The 25304-nt window shown below is 39.8% G+C and overlaps 1 protein-coding gene across 1 annotated transcript in view; it reads right to left on the reverse strand.

The window, feature by feature from the left end:
* Positions 1-362: 362 nt before the first annotated feature.
* LOC149279540 (laminin subunit alpha-1-like) overlaps positions 363-25304 on the reverse strand; it is a 54459-nt gene continuing 29517 nt past the window's right edge. Inside the window, exons 31-54 of the mRNA XM_089501051.1 lie at positions 24698-24784; positions 24126-24319; positions 23284-23426; positions 21889-21987; positions 21055-21166; positions 20490-20649; positions 19572-19782; positions 19188-19304; positions 18943-19106; positions 13064-13202; positions 11709-11811; positions 11047-11163; positions 9699-9881; positions 8614-8768; positions 7968-8111; positions 7187-7320; positions 6575-6725; positions 5664-5788; positions 3634-3784; positions 3159-3303; positions 2854-2995; positions 2202-2340; positions 1702-1872; positions 363-518 (exon numbers count right to left, since the gene is read on the reverse strand). Coding sequence (XP_089357177.1) covers positions 363-518; positions 1702-1872; positions 2202-2340; positions 2854-2995; positions 3159-3303; positions 3634-3784; positions 5664-5788; positions 6575-6725; positions 7187-7320; positions 7968-8111; positions 8614-8768; positions 9699-9881; positions 11047-11163; positions 11709-11811; positions 13064-13202; positions 18943-19106; positions 19188-19304; positions 19572-19782; positions 20490-20649; positions 21055-21166; positions 21889-21987; positions 23284-23426; positions 24126-24319; positions 24698-24784 — 3442 coding nt within the window. The remainder of the gene's footprint in view (positions 519-1701; positions 1873-2201; positions 2341-2853; positions 2996-3158; positions 3304-3633; positions 3785-5663; positions 5789-6574; positions 6726-7186; positions 7321-7967; positions 8112-8613; positions 8769-9698; positions 9882-11046; positions 11164-11708; positions 11812-13063; positions 13203-18942; positions 19107-19187; positions 19305-19571; positions 19783-20489; positions 20650-21054; positions 21167-21888; positions 21988-23283; positions 23427-24125; positions 24320-24697; positions 24785-25304) is intronic.

Consider the following 25304-nt stretch of genomic DNA (forward strand, 5'->3'; position numbering starts at 1 on the left):
TAAGAGAGGATAACACGTTACCATATTGTTATTAAGTTTTACAGGATATATATATATATATATATATATATATATATATATATATATATATGTTAGTTGCCCGGGGTGGGTTGATATATATATAGAGATAAAGGTTCTAATTCGGATTTCTCACGAATCCGGTATCAAAATCGTGAGTGGTGGCAGACTACCTGGGGGGATACAGGCAGGATTTGGGGGTTAATTTGGTATAGCTTATGCCTTGTTAAGGGGTCAAGTTAGTAAATCCAGAGGCCTGGTGCTATTAACCCCTTCATGCCCACGCCCTCCACACAGTCACGGCTTGGCAAGTAGTCCTGACCGTGACACTATATATTTTGCAATTACCTCTTGTTCCGGATAACAATAATAGAGTGTTCTTGTCCATCACTAAAGGTTCCAGTAGGTGATTTGATGATGATCTTTCTTGTGCTGGCACCATCCACAGGGTTGATATGGAATTCAATATGTCCATTCACCAGCATTATAGCAAAGAATGGCTAAATGAAAATATATGGTTTAAAAATCTATATGTTAGTTCTGAGGGCTGAGATTCCCATCAAAGCGATACACGAACATGGACAGTACCGATTTATATACATTCAAGGACCACGTGAGGCCCTTGTCAGGGAAGAATGTTCCCCATGGGCAACAGATAAGACAAGGACAGTTTTTAACCCCTTAAAACATCCTTTAAATGGTCTAGATGACCAAAGATGTAATAGTCTTCTGTTTTTTTTAAATTAGACAGGCTGGGGTCTCCACTGACAGCACCCATCCAGTGTAACAGTGCTCGACACGAGTGCCGATTTCCTCAGAATAATGGAGAATGCCCGAGCGATAACATGTAAAAGGTTTCCAGAGCCTCTGATGAGAAAACAGCGTTTCCCCTCTTAAAAAAATATTTGAAAAATTAAATTACTTTTTAAATAATAAAAAAAAAAATGAAAATAATAAAATAAATTGAATAATAATAATTAAATGTCTTGTCATGTAATGTCACAATGACATTACAATACCATCCAGTTCTAAGACCTTTAAGAACCTCAAAGGGATCTTCAGTCTAAAAAGGTGTAAAAAAAAATATTTTTTTTAAAAAAAATTAAAAAATATTTGCATTTTGCCAAAAATAAGGAAAAATAGTGTAGTATGTAAGGGGTATAAGTCTACTCAGGGGATGTTTTTGAACATAAATCGGAGAGGGGGGTTATCACTGGGACCTAATTTGTGAAAGAAAGCAAAATTGCAAAAAAATTTGGGGGGGGTTTTACGGTTTTGTTAAAATATTATTCATAATAAATTACAATACACACAAGTTGTATAAGGAAGATGCCCTTTCTGTTCTTGTAAAAACAATACATAACTTGTGTGGGTAAAGTATATATATATATATATATATATATATATGTATTACATTATATACAGTCTAGTGCTCGTTACCTTTAGACACACATGATATAAAAAGTACATTTACATTTATAGGACTCATCTTGCTTTTCAAGCAAACTACAGGTTTACTGTTATAATAAAATATCTGCCCTACTTTGGAGCTCTCATTGTCCTGCAACAGGGACCAATCACCAATCTCTGCAATTTTATAAAACTGTCATAAATCTGAATTATTTGTGTAAATATGTTTCATAAAATTATAATAATAATAATAATAATCATTTGATTACTCACCAAGAGAGCTTGCCTGCGACTGCGTTTTTCCGCTCCCTTGCCAAATCCAGCCACGATAATTCCAGATTCATTGAGTGTGGAGAACGATACCATTAGCTCTGATTCTGCTGCCAATGATACTGGCTGCATTTCCACGTAGCCATCTTTTAAAACGGTAATGCTACGAGTTGGCTACGGCAGGAGAAAGACACAAAAATACTTTAGTGGTTGGATTCATTCACTCAGATTACAGTGGATTAAAAATTGTGGAGTCTCACAGATGCCATCAAATGAATAATAACAAATAAAAATATGCGTATTGGTTGATAGATATGCAACTGGTAATCAGATTAAATGTACCCGATTGTAGGTGCTGTAAGGTAAATGTATAAACTTTAGTTAATGCATCTATGATAACCTAAACTGTATTGAATTTAGTAAGTGAAGAAAAGTAGGAGTTTGGAGGAGAGCTGCGATATATAATATATGAGGTGACTTCTGAGACATTTCACTGATTATACTTGGCATTGCCTCATATCATTTGGATAGGATAGGAAGCCTTTTCTTACACCATAGGCATTTCTTAGCAAGTCAAAATTTGAGCGGGAAATCTCCAAGTTCTTTATACAGCCCACATAAGACCTGCTGCTAAGCTGTTTTCTAAAATCAAGAAAGATTTGCAATTGATGTGATAGAAACATAATGAACATGTTTGAAAATGTTTTAGATAAATGATACTTTCTTTATACTAAATTTAAATAATCTCTGTTGGCTTGAAGTAACTTTTTCCCCCAAAATTCACAATTTTTTCATAAAAATTGTCCGGTTGAGTTCCATTTAAACACACATCTCTTCTAAGGGGAGCCATCATTAAAACATTTATTTAGTTTTTTTGCAAGAGTCACCCATTAGAGCAGGGGTGTCAAACCTGCGGCCCTCCAGCTACTGCAGGACTACATCTCCCATAATGCTCTTTCAGCTAAGGGGCTGGCTGAGGAGGATGGGAGATGTAGTCCTGCAGCAGCTGGAGGGTCGCAGGTTGGTCACCCCTGCTTTAGAAGATCAGTCTGGGATCAAATAAGGTCTTCTTGTTTTCAAACAGAGGTTTAATTTACTAATGCAGTTCATGTTAGTCCAAAAATCTACAAAGAAAATTATAACTAGACACAATACCTAACACTCCTGGATCTGGGAAGTCCACCAATATAAATAGGATCCTTATCTGACCGGTTAAGGTCCGAGGCAACGCCTGGAGCTTCTCCTTGCTTGGTTTCTCTCTGGGTTGAGTTGTAGGAATCCATCACAGCCAGTATACCTTTGTCACAAGAGAACACATCGGTCTTAAAATGAAACGTCAATACTTCACTAGTTGAAATGATCTACAACAAGTCCTTAGAGGCCCAAAAACTTCACAAAGAGTGTCAAGAATGGCCACGACAGACACTTGACTGGTTTGTGTGTGTGAGCTTCAGCCGTACCTTGCTTCCTGTTGCGCTGGAAGGCTACTTTATGCCATGCTCCATCATTATAGCGTCCATCTGTCATCAGTATCAGAGGTCCTGATCCCAATTCGACAGATAATCTCAGTTTACCGTCCACCATTTCCATAGATAAATAATCTCGCTGATAAAACAAGAAGAAAGTTTGATCAACTTTGTTGAACCATACTGAGCAGCTAAACACTAGGATGTTAAACTTATTTCACCAATGTGTCTACCAGTTAAATAAATTAGCTTAAAAAAGCAAACCTTGACTTATTCTAAACATCATCTGGGTATTGCTTTAAGGCTTGGGTTCATCAACAAGTAAACAGCTGGACAAAAAACCAAGCACCAAAAAGCAAGGGATTAGCAAAAAAACCTGTGTTTTCATTTTTAAATTATTAACTTTTAGAACTTTAAGTAGAAAACAATAGCTGGAAGAAATGAAAATAACTGAAGGGCAAGGTCTTACTGTTCCATTGGAAGCAAGATACAAAAGAAGGCCATTTGGAGCGAATGTTCGGAAATGGATAACTATCTGAGATGAAGTGGAACGAAGCGTCTTCTCTACAATAGAATATCCGCTGCCGTCAAAATGGAAAGCAGTTTCTTCTTCTCGTGGGCTACAAATACAAAAGGGAAAATTTCAGTCAAGCCATATCGTGGTGGACAAATGTTGGCACTATAAGTGCCATTGAGATAACTAGTATATGATTAAGAATAGTATTGCAGGTGGATATATCACAATGAGGCAAGTTTAATACCTGTATGTGATTTAACAAGGGGTAACAACATTTACTCATCTCCATGATAAAAATCAAGTGTAATTAATAGCAGGGCTCTACCGGGGAGTTGAATTGGGCCAGGCACAGGCACTTTAAGGCCAGCGGCCCATAAGTGACGTATGTATGCAGATGCATGCTACACTCTTACACTCTCTCATGGTGCAGCTGCACATTAAAAGGCCAGATCTGGCATGCAAGCGGCAGTTAAGGTAAGTGACTGGCGACAGCTGGCACCGGCCCACCTGGCATTTGCCCCGGGTCGCTCGATGGCCAGTTCGCACCTGTTTAACACAACATTTTAAAAATGTTCCCATTTCAATTGTATACCTGTTGACTTACTATAGCTACACTCATTGCAAACGACTATGACAAACATGGAGCGTGTCCACTGTTAATGCTTTTATAGGAGTAACTATGAAACTATCTGGAATTATGTAGAAATTATTAATGCAAACAACTACATAACTAACATTTGGAATACACTAAGAACTTAGACGCCTGCAGAAGTTTTACGCCTTATAACGCTCTTGCTGGTAAATATAAGTTGTAATATTGCCACCTGCTGGTATGAACGTGTCATAACTACTCACTCACAAACAGTGGTGTTACGAAGGGATGAATCCTACATTCATATAATTTACATTTGTAATATTTAGGGGTGTCCCATCACCCATTAATTTGAAGGACATATGTACATTTTACTTGTTGCTGAGTACTGCTACCTTGCAGTATGTACTCACAGAACAGTTCAATAACCGATTTCAAGTATCTGATTTTCAATTGTGGGTAGCATGTGAAAATGCTACATAATTATAGGAAGATTATCCGTTATATACATATTATATGTCATGGCTAATGGCAGATGTGTCATTCTACATTGGAATTAATTATTGCTTCTCCAAAAGCTGCACAAGGGGAAAAGGCAGCGCATGTTAAAATTATTTGAAAATAAATAAAAAGTGGTTACTAAGAGTTATTTAGGACTTAGCATTAAAATATATAGCTAGGAAAAAAATATTCCTTGTGAACAAAAATGAAACTTTACACATTTGCATATTTTAACACATTCCTAAAGCCTACCCACTTTGTATGGGAAATTAATAAAATATGTTTTAGCCATGCTCTGTAGACACAAATAAAAATAGGATCAATGTGTCCATTTTTAGTGATTAAAGCTGCTATCTGTGTTAGAGGCGAGTACAATTTTCCATAAAAAGATAAAACCAAAAAAAAAAAAAAAATCTATAAAATCACGCTCTCTGCTTCCTGCAGGAATTCCAGCATCATTTAAATTCCCAGACCTGTAAAAACAAGTAGAAAACACTTTTCTTATAATTTTCCATATGTTTAAATGTTTTTTTTTTATGTTTTCTATTTTGGTGTGAAACTGTGCCTCTAACAGTAATGATGGGCTGAACATGAAAAGGAACAGAATATCCTCCTGCAGCCACTTTAGGTTTTGTAGATCAATAATAGTATGTCAGGCTTCTAGCTGAATACCCATTATAGGTTTAGGATGTAAATGTTTGCATTTTACATATTTATTTTGTTGACAAAATATTAAATAAACCAAATATATTTTATTTTATTAATTAGGGGGGGGGGCAGAAGAGCTTCTCTAAAGATGATAAGTGAGCTTACAAAACATACATTAGTAAAAGGTAGCATGACAATAATATAGAAATAGCATTAATACTTTTAGGAAGCTAAATAATACCTTCCATAGCATCCACCACATTTGCCCTCTCTCTCAACATAGTTCCATAAACCAATGGAGTGCCCATTAAGGAACGCCTCGCCCATGCAACCTTTAAAATCTGTGGTCTTGACTGCTGCTGATTTCTAGGAAAGAAAAATACACGGATAATTAGCCATGGGATTTGTTTATACACATTTTAATGTTATTTTAAAAATATATTTTCCTAACTATATGGGAAAGCAGAACCTCTAAGCGTGATAACATCAGGCAAGCCCTACATACTACATGTGGAATAATGCATACATATTTTAGGTAGAGGACATCAAAGGTCTGTCACATGCCTGTTGAACAAACATGTTTTTGGACTATGTTCTAGCACACTTCTCTTTGACTCTGCTCAGACATCTTGAATGCATCCTAGGTTACAATGTGGTGAAGATACTGATTTTGGCTTATGCCAGTGTCTACATGCCAAGCTATATCTACTGATATAGTGATTTTTATATAAAGCAGGTTGAAGTCTGGTGGGATTTTAGTAAATATACCCCTATGGGAGGCAGAATCCATACATCTAAAGCTAGGTGGGGCGGTTTGGGCTTAATATCCATGAGTAAGGAAGAAGGAGTGTGAACCAGAGGAGGGTTTGGGCTGCTCCAGGTTTCTGTACACCTATAAGATGGCTTTCCCAAGTATACACACACATATATATATATATATATATATACACACACACACACACACACACACACTTCTGTTTCACAATGATACAGCAACACAAAGGTGCAAGTAGACCAAATTATGGAGCTTGAGTCTATAATATGATTAATCATTTCTTTTTTCTATATTGTAGGTTTAACCATGTCTAAAATGATTATAGGTAACATAAATCAGTTCACGTTCAAAAAATGCATTTCATCTGGGAAATATACCTGTAATTGTCCTCCTATTCCCCCGACAAACATCAATGTTGAGTTATCGATGTGGAGTATGGATGATGTACCAGGTGAAGATGACATTTTGGCTGTGGGCTTCTGAGAAGTGCCGATTTCTTCCACAGTCAATGAACCTGATTTACCAAACCTGTGAAGACGAGCCATGGATGTTATAACTAATGATACTACAATTTCATATTTGTATAACCAACTCTCTCAACTAATTAGTTTTGTGTTTTTGTTGTCTTTGTGTCTATCTAACTAAACGCATACATACACTGATCCTGTATAAAATGTTATAAAGTGTTTTTTTCAACCTGGAAGGAACGTCTCAGTAATTGGTACTGAATTTATTTATCAGAGAAGGTCAACTATATTAAATTACGTCTCAGCAAAATTACTTTTTGATAAAAGATAAAGTACCAGAACACAAAGGAATTACATCAAAGTATAGAGTGGAAAATGTGGGGTTCAAGTTTGAAGATATTTTTTGGTGGTAAGTAAGTACAGTAAATGAACTCTTGTAGAAATGGTCACACTAAAGAACAAATAATTAAAATCCTGTACAATTGCCATATGTTTTACTGGTCACATCTAAATAAGCTTTACCTTGTTGCGTGTATTTTATGCCACTTGTTATTGTTTATCTGGATATCAGGTTCTTCGAGCCTTACAGATCCTGTGCCCAGGTCCCAAAGGAAGGAAACCTTGCCTTTCAGCATTTCTACCGCCATGAAGTCAGCCTGCAAGAAAACAGACACAAACAAAATAAACGATCAATGTGCTAATAAAGCCCCATTTTTCAAATGCTGTAATTTCATTAACATTACGACTAGAAGTTTCATTAATAATATAATCCTTTTCACCGTGTAATAGTTCCCTGGAATATCTGTTTTACGTATGTTCATATATACTTTAGTTGCATGCTGTAGATCAAAAAGACTTCAAAACTTTTGTAGCCGCTTTCATGTTCAGTGGCCAGGTGAACGCCAGGTGAATGCGCAACTCATACAGACACTCTAGTTTTTGATCGGTTCTCCCAAGCAGAACTGGGAGAACATGAAGACTCAATACAATGGGAGAACAACTCGTAGGAAACTTTTAGCCCCCAAGTTATTGATCGTCGAACATTTCTTGGAAACTCTGATTTGAGTATCTATGGAACATAATGGAGTCTGAAGCTAAGAAGTATCCCAATGCAAGAAGGGCCAGACTGGCGAGTTTCTCCACGAGATGGGCAAATTTGCACTCTAAACCTCTAAGCGAATGACTGTAGAGGGACACGATCTTTTCTTAGTAAATGTTCTTTAAATTTCTCTTTACTGCATGATACATCTGGCATTGAAATGGCTTTTTGTCAACAAATGCATGAAACATTAAAGTCACTCACTTTCGTGCTGCTGCCCAGGTAGAAAAGCAGGTTGTCCGGCTCGCCGGTCTTAACATTAAGAGTTAGAGTGCTGAAATGTGTAGAATAGAGCTCTGGATGGTAAGAGCGTACACAATCTCTGTCGGCTGAAACAGCCACTTTAATCTGCAAAAATAGAAAACAATTTATTATTAATATCATTATTAACAGGCCATGCCAACACCACAGCTACTTCTCAAACTTATGTTATGTCAGGGTCTCTCTCTTTAAAGTGGTACTGCTGTCTCTCTTAGATAAACTAAAAGGCAGTTATCTGTAGTGAGCTGTCTATGGTACGCAAGGGAACATTATCCTCAATCAGCGAAATGGTAAGTGGACCAGAACCAAATATTGAAATAATTCATCTATAAATCCAATTTTCGTTGCAAAGAAATGTTTGGGTTTAAAAAATATGATAATATGTTTTTAGATATGTGTTTTTCTTGGAAATCTGCTTCCACTTGTATGGTAACTGATAAAAATAGTGCTAACCATCGGAGGGGTTGTTTTTATGGTACTGAGACCTTTATTCTAAATATGCCTTATACTATCTATGGCTGACTAATAAGTCATCAGTAAAAGGTAATAGTTGAAACTCTTTTTTCTGTAACACTTTTATCACACTTACCGATGCGGCCTGTTTACGGGCCTGACTAATAAGCTCTTTAATTTCAGATAGATTTCTGCTTAGGTTTTCCTCAAGCAATTTCAAAGGTTTCAGTCTATCCAATAAAATGTTGGCCTGCGTTTCCACTTCTTTAATTCTGCTTTCCGCTGTTACCGCTGGTGAAACCAAACATATTTAGAAGCTTGCACATACAGTATATATAAAAACATTAACATAGGTGAACCTTATATTCGGGTGCGTTGTGTGTTCTTAGCATGGCCTTTGTCACGAAGAAAAGTCCTACTACCGGCAACCAAGCGGCAGCCAGCCAGTTCTGCCAGTTCCTACCCGACAGCCGTCTGCAGCGCAGTCCCATCGGGCTGCAGGCAAATTTGTGATGCGCACTAGAGGGCCAACCTGTGCCGCCCAACAAGAGGCATCCCTCCGATGGATTTAAAAACCCAGAACTGCTATTAAGAAGCACCCTATTGTGTTCCTGTTATACGTATCAGGAGAATCTGTTCCAGAACCCAGCTACCAAACCCAGCTATCCCGACTACCTGCGCTGTGTACCAACCTTGCCTTTTTCTGACTACTTGTTTAGTATAACAAACCCAGCGCTGGCTACTGTCTGACCTGGCATTCTGTGGTACCTGTATATGTGTATAGATCTCCACACTATTTGGATCACCAAAGTCCCTGTCTTCTTATTTTGGGGCTCAACCTCTTGAGGCTGAAGGCTCTATCAGGCCGAAGAACTGTCATGGTGTGTACGCTTCTGGTTCACTGCAGTTATGACAGCTCTTCGGGGGGGGGGGGGGGGAGACCATGAGCTGCTAGTCAAGCTGGAAATGGGGTCCCTTATTACATGAAATTTAGAATTTGACAGTAGATAAGAGATATTTGGTCAGTTTTGTCTGCTTGTCTCCAGAGTTTGAGATGACTCAATAAGCCTGGCCAAGCTCTGCTTTGGCTCTTGCTCGGGCTTTACAGAGCAGCATATTAAACCTCTTCCACAACGATTGTACATTCTATGCCAAAGTATTCCGTGCCCCCTATATTTTTGCAGCAAAGTATCAGCGAGTGCATTAATGCAGGAAACATACCTGTGTTGGATGAGTCCGCTAGAAGCTCGTTGGTTTTCCGCAGCGTGTCGTTGACTTTGGACAGCGCAGAGGACGCAGTTAACACCTTTTGGTTGAAGTTCGTGATATGGTTTAAAGTGCCAGCTGCACGGACATTGGCAGACAAGGCAAGCTCTTTAGCAGCTTGTAGTTTCTCACTGGTATCTGTTCCAGGGTAGATAAAGCAAATTATGAATTTTTTCACTTTGAAAAGTGAAGTTGGAAAATTGAGAAAAGGGAAAACATTTCTAAGAAAAAGTACATATAAAGAGGCTGTTATTGAAACCCGAATTAAGGAGTGGTTCTCAATTTAGGACACAAAATCCTGATGAGGATTATTCTTATGCGAATGAATGCGATTTTAATACTAACCCCACACTAAATTACTCACAGACATTAATGTGGCTCCTGCCCTGTTGGGGATGTGGATACGCAGTGATTGTTTTGCAAGAAATAAAAGCATGGGCTTGGAAGCTCAGAGGTTATTTCAGAAATTATGCTTCTCAACATTTCAAAAGGCAAAAGAAGGACACCTTTTTGTTAGGAGCACGGTTACAGCCTTTTAGTGTGTATCGAAACATATTCACAGCATTTAATGACTTATTTTGTCAGAAAATCTCACTGAACAGCCATTAACAGGTAAGCAGGCCTCACTCTCAGAAGGAAGTCTAGGCATTGTATGTCTGAACTGAATCAATAATTAAAGCTTCTGTTCCAGCAATACGTTTAGCAAATAAATCTTAGGAGACCTTTCTTTTTTTTGGCAGTCTCATCACATTTTCAGTTTCTGAAGCATAGCAATGTCTCATTAATGACATAAGCGTGATGTCATTACTGTATTCATTACGTTGTCATCGCAAAACCATACATTTCTTCTTTTAGAGTCTTTTCAAATATATTTAATGTCTGACAACTTGCGGAACCTCCCTTTTAAACGCAGTGTTCCACCTACTCTAATGAATATGCCCAAGAAATAATTATTTAATACTGTAAATGTTTTTTCCAGGAACATAGGCAACAAAAAAGCAGACACTAATAGGTTCTTGCTATAAAAACTGAAAAAAGTTTCTTTGTTTTATAGGTAAAGAAGATACCTTTTACACTAGGATAAAATTCAGCTTTGTTTTGTTGCTGCCCATTTGGAATGAACAGAGGATTATGCTGAGATGGTCAAGAATTAAACCGAAGCAAATCATTTATGTGTTTCTATTGTGCACCTGTACAAAGACTCTTTTGTCTGCATTTCCATCAGAGTTGCACATTTTTAATACTGAAAGTACAATTTGTAGGTACAGCTAGAAGTAAATGAATACTCCTTAATGCTACTTACCATTTGGTAAATTTCTCAGAGCAAGCAGCTGTTCACTTATTTGACGTGTAAATGCATGAGTGCGTTTTTGTATTGTATCTGCTTTTGTTTTCAGATCGTTCAAATCAGACACAAGACCTATGGGAACGAACAAAAGAGTTTGAGAAGATTACCAATTTAAATATGTGAAAGGAAGAACTGTCAAGGACAAACAAGTGTTGGGCATAAGAAATTGGATTTTTATTTTTGTCAGTAGGTGTTTCTGCCCTGTCTGATGATGATGGTAACCGCACATTGTCATACTGAAGTGTCATTTGATTACAGTGCGGAAGCCACATAACCTTTCAGCTTCCATTTTTTGTTTAAAAGATCCAAAATGACACAGAATCACTGAAATAAACAGTGATCTATTTGTATGCAGGCCCGGACTGGCCAACTGGCAAACCGGGTAAATGCCTTGTGGGCCAGTGCCAGATGGAGCCGGTCACTTACCTTTACGTAAGTCGTAGATTTGTGGCATGCGTCCTCATATAACCATTCTTTTATTGGATCAAATAAGAACGTCTATCATTGGGGTCTATTAAAGTAACTAATACTCCTAAAGTTATGTAAAGCTATGGTATTGACAAAAATATAGTATAATATGGTACAAAAATATCATTCAAAAGTTCCCAAACCCTTACCTTCCGTGCTAAGACTTAAATTTTTGGCCTCATTTAGAAGTTGTGTGCTGAACTTCATAGAATTTTTTGGTGCAACTTGTAAAGATCCATTTGCCCCTGAAACCTTTTAAAAGAAAACATATAGTTATCAGATTTTTTTAAATGATGTAAAAAGTCAAAATTATTTGTGTTTGTTTGTGTTCTTAGAGTGAAAGTTGTATATTCTATTGAGGGCGATTTTTCAATGCTATACCTGCAGTGATAAAATGTTAACGATGGTCAGCAAGGTAGGTTGGGAAATTAAGCTCAAGTCAGGTGGTATATGTTGTCTGTCATTTACACATTTATCAAGTGCATTATATCTTAATATTTGGTTTAAATTGGTCAAGGGTGCCATTTGTTGGCACCATATATATTTTAATATGAACGCTATAAGAACAAATCAAATGGACAATTAAAAAAAAAAAATGTTATAGGCAACACTATGATGTAGGCATTGGATAACTACTAAAAACTAAGCACAGCAGAAACAATATAATAATATAATATATAATAATAATAATAATAATAATAATAATATAATATAAAATGTTAGAACAAAATGAGTTCTAGGAGATGGTCCTTTTCCAAAAAGTTATCTACATAATGTTTGGGGGTCCATAACCCTGAGATCCAATAAGCTTTTTGCATTGTTGTGATGTGAAGGACAAAATATATTCTAACACTAAGCAAACAGAGGTCTGGAAAGTGATTGGATGTTGATGCTTTCACATAACACTGGACATCTAAATTATTTTTTTACTTTAAGGAGAATTTTGTTTGTGACCAGATCCATTCTATAGTTCTTCTATGGGTTTCGTGTATGATTTCTGTCATTGTAAGACACATGTTTTCTGGGTTACTTTATTACAGGGGTACCAGGCCAGGGAAGCCACAACTTATTAGTTGGGTTTTTTTGCCAGTTAACTAAACTATACATCAGTGCTTACTTTTTAGGGCTAAAACCTTAGGCGACATATCATATAGTTCATAGGGTTAACTGATGACAATGATTCGTCTGATCTTAAGTAACAGTAACTAGTGACATTATTTCTAATAAACATTAATCAATCTAGTTAAAAAAATAATCTGAAAAATAAAAACCCACGTTCTAATAAAATGTGCTTAATCTTTGATACTGTACTGGAGATTTTTGGCTATAGAAGGTGTACCTTAACCTAAATTTTGTATATGTTTTAGCATATGGATGTCATTAGGATACAAGTCTATTAAGAGTGTTAATACAATTGTCTATTAAAATGTAATTGTGGATTGATAACACTAACAGTAATCTTTTTTCCATTCCATGTTCTTTAGACGCTCTTTGAAGACCTTACCATTGCCAGGACTCCTGTAACTGTGTGGTTACACTCTTCTGCAAGAACCTCTGATTGCGCAATCATATTTTTGATATCTGTGTGAGAGTGGATCGCACTGGTGGCATTCAAAGAGGCATTCCTTACATCTAAAAGAGAACTGGAAACACACACAAAAAAGATATATTATTATATTGTCCCTTTAAAATATGTTTTTGCTGAAAAGAGTTTGTAGCAAAATGAGTAAAAAAAACATTTAAAACACATCAAACTCTACAACTAAGGTTCACAGCTTTGAATAGCAGATGTGTTGTTCTGCTTATGCATTTGTTTTAATAAAATAATCACATCTTCTACTACCCAGCTTGTAGCAATTTAGATTTGACTTCCATTTAACTTAATACCGTGACAAAACCAAGGTAGATGGCAATGCTGACTTATATGAAACAGGAAGTTCTACTTACCGAGAGCTTCTTTTCCCTGCCAATCCCTGGTGACACTCAGGATAGACTCCTCCTCCGTACCTGATAGGGCAGGACTCAAAAACTTAAAAGCCCCCTCCCCTCCTACTAGCTCCAGTGAATACCAAAGACCACACAGGAAAAGCAATCTGATGCAACAAAATTTATTGAAAAGGAAGGGAGGGAACAAAAACGTGTCACCAGGGATTGGCAGGGAAAAGAAGCTCTCGGTAAGTAGAACTTCCTGTTTCCCTGCCATCCCAGGTGACACTCAGGATAGATGTACCAAAGCAGAAGGGTGGGAAGACCTAAGGAGACAAAACAGCTTCAAGGACCTTCCGACCAAAAAGAGTGTCCTCCTGAGCCATCTGGTCGAGACGGTAATGCCGTACAAAAGCGTGGAGAGTCCGCCAAGTCGCCGCCTTGCAGATCTGGTCAGGCGAAATACAGCATCTTTCGGCCCAGGAAGTGGAGACCGCCCTGGTAGAGTGGGCACGGATCCCCACGGGAGCAGTTTGGCCAGCCGCAGAATATGCCAAGTTGATGGACGCAACAATCCATTTAGCGATGGAAGTCTTGGAGATGCTGACACCTCTGTTGGGTCCCGAAGTGGCCACAAACAAACGCGAGGACTTACGCAGGGGCAGAGTCCGTTCCAAATAGACGGCGAGGCACCTCTTTAGATCGAGGGAGTGAAGAGCTTCTTCTGCAGCCGAGGCAGGAGCAGGAAAAAAGGTAGGCAGCACGATCTCCTGACTCTTGTGGAAAGCCGACTGAACCTTGGGTGCAAATTCCGGCGGTAGAGAAAGAACCACCTTATCCGGGAAAAAACGGAGAAACGGTTCCTTCATAGACAGAGCCTGTAGTTCACAAATCCGACGAGCAGAAGTAATGGCTACTAAAAAGGCAGTCTTCAGCGACAGAAAGTACAGAGAAACCGACTGAAGAGGCTCAAAAGGAGGTAACGTTAGTCTACGAAGGACGAGATTCAAGTCCCAAGGAACCATTCTGGTGACAGAACGAGGACGCATCCGGACAATGGCCTTGGCAAAACGTCTAACCGCAGGCAGAGATATAAGCTCGAATCCCAGGAGAGAACTGATGGCAGATATATGAACCCGGATAGTGGAAGGTTGAAGCCCACTGTCGAATCCCTCCTGTAGGAAGTCCAAAATGGAGGCCAAAGAACAGGAAGATGGCAAAACTCCTCTGGAACAACACCAACCGTGAAATCTCTTCCAGATCTTAATGTACCGCAGAGAGGTAATTTTCTTTCTGCTGTGCAGAAGAGTTTCAGCCACACGAAAAGAAAAACCTTGCGCTCTCAGCAGTTCGCGTTCAACCTCCAGGCCGTCAGGTGGAACACGGCAGGGTTTGGGTGAAGGAATGAACCCTGATGCAGAAGGTCTCTCCAAGCCAGGAGCTTTAGAGGGGGAGAGAGACCTAGAGTGATCAAGTCCGAATACCAGACACGCTTGGGCCAGTCTGGTGCTATTAGGATCACGGAGGCGCGATCCTTCTTGATCTTTTGAAGGACCCTGGAGATCAGAGCAAACGGAGGAAAAACGTAGGCGAGACGGAAATTCCACTCCTGGGCGAAGGCATCTATTGCCAAAGGATGATCTTGAGGCTTGAGGGAAAAGAAAACAGGAACTTGAGCATTGTCTCTGGATGCCATCAGGTCGATCTCAGGTAAGCCCCACTGTTGGACGATGAGGTCGAAGGCTGCCGGATGTAGAGCCCATTCGCCGCTCAGTACCGGAGTTCTGCTCAGGAAATCCGCTCGAAAGTTCAGAGTGCCTCTGAGGTGGATAGCGGACAGAGTCATGAGACGGGACTCTGCCCAAAAGGAAATCCTGAGAGATATACGGAGAAGTCGAGGACTTCTTGTGCCTCCTTGCCTGTTGACATAGGCCACTACAGCCTGATTGTCGGAGCGAAGCAAAATGTCTTTGCCGGTGAGCAGATGTTCCCAGTGATGCAGAGCCCTTTCTACTGCAAGCAATTCCAGACAGTTGGAAGGAAGAAGCTTCGCGGCTGGAGACCAGAGACCCTGCACGAACAGGTCCCGATCAAGCCCCACCCCTTGATGCTGGCGTCGGTGGTGAGAAGAACCTTGGAGACAAGAGACCATCTTCTCCCTGCAGCAAGGGTGCTTCGTTGGAGCCACCAGGCGAGAGAGGCTCTGACATGCGGTGGAAGACAGACAAGCCTGTCCAGAGCCAAAGGGTTGTCTTCTAGATTGTCGAGGATAAATCTCTGAAGAAGTCTCGTGTGGGCCAGAGCCCAGGGCACCGCATACCTTACGGAGACCATCTTGCCCAACAGGGACATGCATAACCTCAAAGAAGTGCGGTGCGCAGAGCGAACCCTGCGCACTAGGAGCCGAATCCCCTTGATCCTGGCAGGAGGAAGGAAAGCTTTCCCGGAGCAGGAATCCAGGCGAAGACCTAGAAACGTCAGTTGTTGAGAGGGAATGGTGCAGGATTTGTCCCAGTTCAGAATCCAGCCGAGATCCTGTAACGTGTCGATCACTATGGCAAGGTGAACCCGAAGAATCTGCTCTGTCCGGGCATGTATAAGCCAATCGTCCAGATAAGGAATGACTGAAATTCCCTGAACCCGGAAATGCGCTGCCACGACTGCCAAAAGCTTTGTGAAGACTCTTGGGGCTGCCGACAAACCGAATGGAAGGGCTTGAAACTGGAAATGCTGGACAGTCGAACCCCGAGGAATCGCCACTCTCAGGAAACGTTGATGCGATGGATGGATGGGAACGTGGAAATATGCATCCTTTAGATCCAATGAAGCCATGAAATCGTTGAGGCATAAGGTGTCGAGGGTGGATCTCACGGTTTCCATCTTGAACCGGACAAACTGAAGGTAACTGTTCAAAAAACGCAAGTCTATGATGAGACGAAGACCCCTCGGCTTCTTGGGGACCAGGAAAACCGGAGAATAAACCCCCTGGCCTTGTTCTGGCCAAGGAACAGGAACCAGGACTCTGAGGTCTGCCAACTGTTGAATGGTAGACAACAGGACCGACCGCTTCACCTGGTCTGGAGGAAGGTGGGAGATCAAAAACCGGTCTGAAGGCCTGGTCCTGAATTGAAGACGATAGCCGTGTGATACAATGGCTCTCACCCAAGGGTCTCGGGTGAGTGAGAACCAATTGACCTTGAAAAATCGGAGCCTTCCTCCCACCGGAATGGAAGAGGCGTCATGCAGAGTTCTTGGGATCTTGAAACGCTTTGGGAAATGCGAGTCTGTCAAATCTCCCCCTTCCACGAGGGAATCTGCCTCGGAAGCTCTGTTCTCTGGACGAGGGGTTGAATCTGGAACCATGGCCCCTAGATTGTCCCGGGAAGAATGGCCGAAAGGACTGTCGTCTTTTAGAAGGAGGCTTTCGCTGGGGCATCCAGTGCTTGTCCCCTGTGGTTCTCTCCAAAAGGGACTCCAGCTCTTCCCCGAACAAAGTCTTACCTCTAAAAGGGATATTAAGAAGCCTGTTTTTAGAGGCATTATCCGCTGACCAGGCCTTAAGCCACAGGGCTCTTCTGGCTGCAACTGAGAGCGCCGAAGCTCTGGCTGTCATCCTGATGTTCTCAATGGAGGCATCACAGAGAAAATCCACAGCCAATCTTACCGCCGCAACATTCTTGAGAATGGTCTCTCTGGGGGTCTTGGCAGCAATATCCTCCTCGATCTGGGAGAGCCAAATCTTGATTGTTCTGGAAACCGAGGCAGAAGCAATACCTGGTTTAAGGATGGCAGCAGAAGCTTCAAACGATTTTTTAACTGCAGCCTCTGCCTTCTTTTCCATCTGGTCAGAGAAATGAGAGCCATCCTCCAGCGGTAAAGCAGTCTTTCTGGAGACCCTCATAACCGCAGTGTCTACCAGAGGGGTAGCACAGAAGTGAGTAAAGTCTTCATCAAAGGGAAACATACGCTTAACCCTTCTGGACAGGTTAACCCTTCTTTCCGGGTGGTTCCATTCCTGCTTGATAATGTCAGATAGCGCAGGATGAACAGGAAAAGAGGCGGACCGTTTGGAGAAGCTGGTACCAAAGAACGGGTCACTCTTCTGAGTGGAAGACTCCTCCAAACGCATGGCTGACCTGACAGCAGAAATCAAAGTCTCAATCTCTTCCACCGGGAACAAAAAAGAACTCTCCTCCCGGATCTCTCCTTCCTCCGAGGAACCTTCCTCAACCTCTGGATAGTCAAATTCAGAGTCAGAAAACGACGGCTGAAGTCCCAGAAGAGCGGGGTCTTGAGCAGCCGGAAGGTGATAGGCAGGAACAGGAACGGTCTGACGGAAGGCAGAGAAGGTAGACTGCATCTCCTCTTTAAGCCAGGTCAAAAACTCTCTACCCCCAGACGGCTCAGAATCCGCTACGGACCTCAGGCAAGCGGAGCAAAGCTTCTTCCGTGAATCCTGCAAAGCCTTGTGACACCCAGAACATTGGGCATGCTTGGACTTAGCAACAGCTTTCTTAGGCTTGTCCTCAACAGAGGGCGGCTCAGGGATATCCGGGGCTGACATATCTAAAACTGTAACAGCACTCAGCCAAACAGCAGGAACACATAAATAAATAAAATCACCTACCTTTATATATATATACTCAAAACAGAATGCTGGAATCAGGCAGAAATCCGCAACAGCGGGGAAATGGCGCCAAAATTTCAAATTTGAACGAAAACGAGGCTTGGAACGCACTACAGGAAGAGCAGGAGGCTGGACCGGAAGTCGGCCGCCGCCATTATGGCCGCCACAACAAGCCCCAGATTCGGGGACCGGGAAGCCTCCCCGGACGCGGGCAGAAGAGCCGGAGCCGCCGCCGGAACGAGGGCGGCACAGCCGGAGCCGCCGCCGGGACGAGGGCGGCACAGCCGGAGCCGCCGCCGGAGCGAGGGCGGCACAGCCGGAGCCGCCGCCGGAGCGAGGGCGGCACAGCCGGAGCCGCCGCCGGGACGAGGGCGGCACAGCCGGAGCCGCCGCCGGGACGAGGGCGGCACAGCCGGAGCCGCCGCCGGGACGAGGGCGGCACAGCCGGAGCCGTCGAGGCACAGCCGCGGACATCGCAGCATACGGGACCACCAAGGTACAAATATAGCCAAGCGCCGGGCAGCGCAGCACCAGCCGTCCGGCTTAAGGTGCAGGGTATCCCCCAGCAAGGGGGCTTAGCCCAGGGAACACGGCTCCACCTGGAGCCGGAAAAAACAATAAAAGGGATGACGAGTCCTCCCTACCTGATGTAGGGCAGGAAAAAACACTGGAGCTAGTAGGAGGGGAGGGGGCTTTTAAGTTTTTGAGTCCTGCCCTATCTCAGGTACGGAGGAGGAGTCTATCCTGAGTGTCACCTGGGATGGCAGGGAAATATTACTGAACTGGATGAATTAATAACTACATTTTGGTATTAACACTGCTATGTTTACCTATTTAGAGAAGCAGAAAGTTTGTGTAGTTCAGCTGCATAATCTTCTGCCTTATAGACCATGTCAAGTGCGTCTCTTTTGGCCATCTGCATTACCAGACGATCTACATGGTGTCTCAGTTTAGAATTCCAAAGAAGAAGCTCCTCTTGGTGGGTCTCCAAAACCTATGGACAACATTACAGCATTAAATCCACATTAAATGACTCTCTATGGTTCAATTAATTCAGTGACACCTGGATACATACAGATGTAGCATTAATGGTGTCCTCTGCAAGCAAAACTGCATCATCCACCAGCCCAAGACCTTCCTCAATCAACAACACAGAACTGTTCTTATTTTGCTGAAGGTCGTGTTTTTTTGTCTGTAAGGGAAAATAAATAAAAATACATTCCACTGAAATTATTTTACCGCACCACACTGATTGTTCCTTAGGTTTTTTTTTTTTTTTTTTTTTGTTGTCCATGGGTCAACTTTCATACTTGCAGACCCTAAGACTAATGCAGAGTTCCCCCGGTACGCAAAGATGTTTCAAATGGGAAAAAAGTAGGGCAAAAGGTATTTTTTTTAACCTTGATCAATTGTTTTACCACATTAATAGGTAATTATAAACATAAATTCTGAAACTCACCCTCAAATCAGCCAGATTTCTTTGTATAATGACCAGCAGATTGTTGGTGTTGTTGGTGTTTGCAGAGGCCACATACAACAAATCCTCCGCTGCCAGTAGTTTGTTGTTACGTTGTGCAAGGGCATTTTCAAGACTATTTTTTAACTTTGTTAAATCTTGGCGTGGCTTCTCATATTCTTTCTTAACTCTGTGTAGATAGCCTTCTGATACTCTGATAAATCATAAAAGGAAAAAAAACTACTCAGATAAAAGTAAATACCGCTATTGGTTCAATTTCTAAAGCTGTCTGGTACTCTCTACAGAATTCCTCTAACTTCTTGTGTTCTTGTGACAGGCGGTATAAAAAAAAAAAAATGAAAAGGGCAACTCATTTTAAAAGTGTGTTTTAATTTATATAGATATATTTGATTTAGCAATTCCTTTTTTCCCCTGTGAACAGACATCCAATAAACAAAACAAATATATGTACGTATTATAATATAATAAAATAAAATAGTATTCGTATGCTTCGATATTTTTCATGGATTTAATATTGTATTTTACTTTTTCTTTCTGGACCTATATAAAAATATTTTTTTCTTAAAATCTCAATAAAAACTTATTCCATTAATAATATAAAATGTATACGTACTAACATGTATACTAATATTATTATATATATATACATACACACACACACATATATATATATATATATATATATATATATATATATATATATATATATATATATATATATATATACACATATATATACAGTTACACACATATACACCAGAATCCCTTGTGGTTGTGGAAGCACCATGAGATTTCTGAGGGAAAAACAAGCCTTCTGGCTTGTCTGGTGTCTGTAGATGAGTATTTAATAATACTTCTACTACATATATATCGCAAAAACAAGAAAGTAAAAGAGCTTACTTGAGGGTTTTGGTAGCATCTTGACTTTGATCATCAAAATATTTCGATCTCATAGAACTGAGCATTAAGGAGACATCATCCTCATAATTTAATTGCAAATTGTCAGAGAGCTGTGTATCAATGCTCGTCTCATTTAGGCTTTCAACCACTTCCACCAATACTGCAAGAAAGATAAGTTAAGAGCTCATTTACAAAGCTTCCAAACACTAGAAAGACAGATCTGGCCACATAGTCAAATTAGGCAGCTGTCTAGTATGCCGAGTTGGTAGGGGTGCCACTATATATTTTTTTTTTTTTTACAAAGAAAGTATACATGTAGCATATAATTTACCATGGGTGCTAGAAGTCCTATAGTTGTCCATGTATGCTATCAACCTCAGTACCAGAAGAAAGTCTGCGTTGATTTAAATAACTATTTAAAGTTAATAAAAGTACACGCAAAAAGGAAGAACTGCCCTTATATCGCCAAACAACTTCTATCTCTGACAACCAGATAATTGCTGGATAGGCGTCTGTAGCTCAACAACTGTTTGGGATAAACCCATTTAAATGGCAATAAATGTACCTTGAATAGTTGTTTGCATTTTGTCAATAAAGCCGATTAACTCTTGAGTCTTATTCAGAGTTCTGATGGTGGCATTGTTCAGTGCTCCTCCATCACCAATCACCTGCTCCATCTTAGGGAAAAGTAAACATGTATGACTTAGATTTTTAAAAATGCAAAACAAATTACATTTAAGTTGTATAACAATGAGCAATGTATAGATCATTTTGAACAATTTAATAATATCACTGAATCTTAAAAGCTCCAAAGCACCTGTATGTAATAAAATATTTTACATAATTAACCTAATTTCAATTGATGTCGCAGGATAGATATAAGAATTTCATAAAGCGAAAAAAAAAAAGATACTACAGTGCTCTGAAAAGGTATTTATTGTAATTATGTCTGTGTGTGTCTAGTGAAATTAAACCCAATTATCTATTATATTTGGTTAATTGATTTAGTAACTAAGGGGGCAAGGGTCAGATTTTTTTTCCTTCTACAAATGAAAAGATCATTTAAGAACTGAACTTTATGTTTACTCGGGTTATCTTTGCCTAATATTAAAATTATTTGGAGGATCAAAAAAAAAAAATAAAAAAAATAAGGGGCGACAAATATGCAAAAATAGAAATTGGGGGCAATTGCATTTTTGTAGCACTATATGTATTGACCTTACTGGACACATATGAGGTCTACTTTTTAATATTTGCTTTACTAGATTTTACATTAAGAAATAGACTTAAATAGAATTCAAACTGTCCAAGGTATAACAAAGCAAACTTCATATTATGGCGATCTTACTAAAAGAGGCACTGTAGGAAAATCAATCTGCAGATTATGGTGTGTACTCACGTGCTGCTCAAGTTGGAGGGTGTCTTTAGACAAAGAACTGAGCTGCTCCATTGTCTTGTCCAGTGATATTATTGGACCGACTCTTATTGGCATAGACTCCTGAAAAACAATCCAAATGTGTCTAGTTATTGAGAATATTGAGAAACATGACTTAAATCTACACATTTGACTTGCATAAACCTCGATAAAAATAATGGAAACTTTACTTGGGAATATACCTAACAGATGGAATATACCGTATGTACCGTATATGAAATAAATGTAATGATGACATTAACCTGACTGAGAAATATAAGAGATTCCAGAGATGCCATAAAAATGCTCATGGACCTTGGACAGGAATACAAATCAAATCTGTACTTCTCCAGCCTGAACATACATGGAGACACTATTATTATTATTATTGTTTTATATGGCGCCATCAAATTCCGTAGCGCTGTACAATGGGTAGACAGGACATAACAAGTAGTATGCAATATAACAAATTGACTAAAAGAGACAACAGGTGAGGAGGGCCCTGCTCAAACAAATTTACAATCTAGAGATACAAGCCTAAAACATGCAGAAATGTATAAATGGCCAAAGAACAGGGTATGTTATAGATAGCTATAGATAATATAAAATAGATAGATAGATGCCATTTACTTTCATTTTTTTTAATGTGTGACTTTCAACACTTTGTATTATTTGTTTTTTTCTGGCAGACCTCAAAATAAAGTGATTGCTGTTGATTTAGACTTTAAGAGCTGTTGCGTTTCAGCTATGTGCTCATAAGCTTTCAATAAATCCTGATCTTAGATCGTAATCTCCTATCAACCATCATTTTTGGCTTTTAAGGCATATTTAAATATGTATTAAAAATATATTTGCATATAATTGCCTCTGGTAATTAGCGAACATCATGCTCTAAGCCGGGACCTGATTAAATTATGGAGAGAGCAGCAACTTCATCTACAGATCCAATTTGAACAGTTTCAAGATCATAAATATCCTTTATTAGATTTTATCCAGTTTCCCCGATCTGGACAGTTTCAGCCACGACGTGTCTACAGAGAGCAACTACATTATTTGTACGGAGGGATGGAGGGAAACTTAAAGTAACATAATATTTATTAAAACACATTCTTATTCACAAAGCTGCCTATGTTATAATATTTCATTTGCAATCTAATGTTGTTGATTAAAATGAAACTAGACCCACATTCTACATATATCTACCATTTCTTCTCGGAGGCTGTTCCACTTATCTACCACTCTTACAGTAAAGTATAACTTTCTTACAAGTCTTTATTACAGATGGATGGATGAAACAGGATGAAAGCAAGCAACAGATAGATAAATACCTAATCAAATACCACTGGTTGAAATATGTATTATACTTTTTGAGTAAGATACCTTAAAGTGCTTTGTCACATTTTCCAAGTTGAATAGAGTTTGATGAGGTGGTCTACCAATACCGGTCATATTAAAAGAAAAGATGGCCTGGTGCATACTATCCAAATCATCAAGTAAGGTTCCTGTGCAATCATCATCACAAGCTGGAAATAAAAGAATAAATAAATGGTCAAAGCCATGGACAGGCAGGTAACCGCTTAAGTACTTTATACCCCAGTAGTATTAGATCATTTTATTAAGGTGCACTGAAGAAGTGGTGTTAAGATATATCTATTAAGAAGTGTTGCATGGATCCTACAATAATAGACTCAACAGGTTCTGAAAAACCCTTTACTTTACCGTTTCAGGCTCGGGTAAGTTTCCCTGAACGTCTCACATTAATAACGTTATCCCACACAATGAGCATGAAGCCTCTAGTAAGAGTTGGCGAAGGAATCGTTAAACAGCATTAAATAACGTGGACACTCTTTACCTGTATCCAACTATAATATGAAATAAAACATATTCAATGGTGTCATATCTTATTATGTTTGGGTCACATGAAGTGCGATTTATTAGGTGCACCACTAGTGGCAAGGGTGACCGCCTAATTTTTGGCTTAGATTGGCCATTGTACCGAAATGTACCTGTTCGTGCCTCTGATCCATCACTTTCCTTGCATTATTAAACTTTTTCGACTGTGTGTGTGTGATCTGGCTCTTTTGACTTATAAGTTGCTCTTATCACAGCGTCATTCCCCGTGCACCCAACTCTATATACCTATGTCAAAGGTCCCTTTCTTCCACTAACAAAATAGCTAGGTTATATGCACAGTACAGAGTGTACTGATGTGTGTTACTTACATATACATTCTTCTTCCAAAAGAATGTGCCTTAATTCACAAGTATCACAAAGACGGCCAGTTACTCCTTTTTTGCAAATGCACTGGCCGGTTAGCCGATCACATTCATTATTCAATGAACCGCTTGGGTTGCAGTCACATTTCTGGCAGAAGCCATCAGGCTCATTTGGATTTCCGTAGTAGCCAAGAGAACACCTACATGTTACAAAACATATACAGAATACATATTACAAATACTTTATGTTTGTACCATAACGCCTTTGCATCATAAGTAGCTATTGTTAAAGAAAATGTCAAGTTCTTATTTCAGAGTCTTTTAAATAACTGAACTGGTCCAACTTTTCCAGTGTTTCTGTGAAGCCCAACAGCTTGGCTAACACTGACAACCTGGCTTGTTTCATAGGCCTCGGTGATAATAGCATTTACAGGAGCCATTGAGTTTAGTGCTCGCCCCCCCCCAAACAGATATCACTTTTAACTATGAGTAAAAACTGACTGTAATACTCTCTTTTAAAACTCACTTTGTTTACGCTGGATTCCTTCCAATAATTCATTAGCACATATCGTCCTTACCTTTCACAGTATCGCCCTTCATATCCAGGTAGATAGGCATCACAACGGAAATCATTAATGCCTTCTAGGACGCACGTGGGGCTAAAACTAGGATCATAAACAGGAAAAGGGAGTTTAAAATGTTTAACAATTCTTGTCACAATTTATAGCGCAGAACTGTCATAATAGAGCAGATTTTATTTCTCTACATTTACATTTTTATACTTAATTTCTCTAATTTGCAAATACAGCATGTAATCAGAGCTATATTACCCTAGTCAGCTTCCAAGGACAGGAGACCTCAGAAGAATGCCAGCCTATTGAGCCCCAGCTAGGAGGTTTAAGAGATCAATCTACTCAACACAGCACACTATTTTGGGAGAAGGAAGAGGTCTGAACTTCTCCGTCATGCTTCCGTGTGCAACTGAATATTTAGTGCCAGAATATGGTGTCATACGCAGACATCATCTTTCTATATGCAGAGGTGGAGTGGTCAGACAGATCTATATCACCGGAAAGGTAGTCATTCAGACACTTGAACTAGTATACTGGAGTGTTCATTTTACATAAAAATACTGACATACTAGAGATTTCGTTTGAGAGAAAATACCTTCATTACATATTAAAA

The sequence above is a fragment of the Sceloporus occidentalis genome, unplaced genomic scaffold (assembly GCF_023333645.1).
Source record: "Sceloporus occidentalis isolate IW3139 unplaced genomic scaffold, rSceOcc1.0.p SCAF_162, whole genome shotgun sequence".
In the NCBI taxonomy this organism is placed as follows: Eukaryota; Metazoa; Chordata; class Lepidosauria; order Squamata; family Phrynosomatidae; genus Sceloporus; species Sceloporus occidentalis.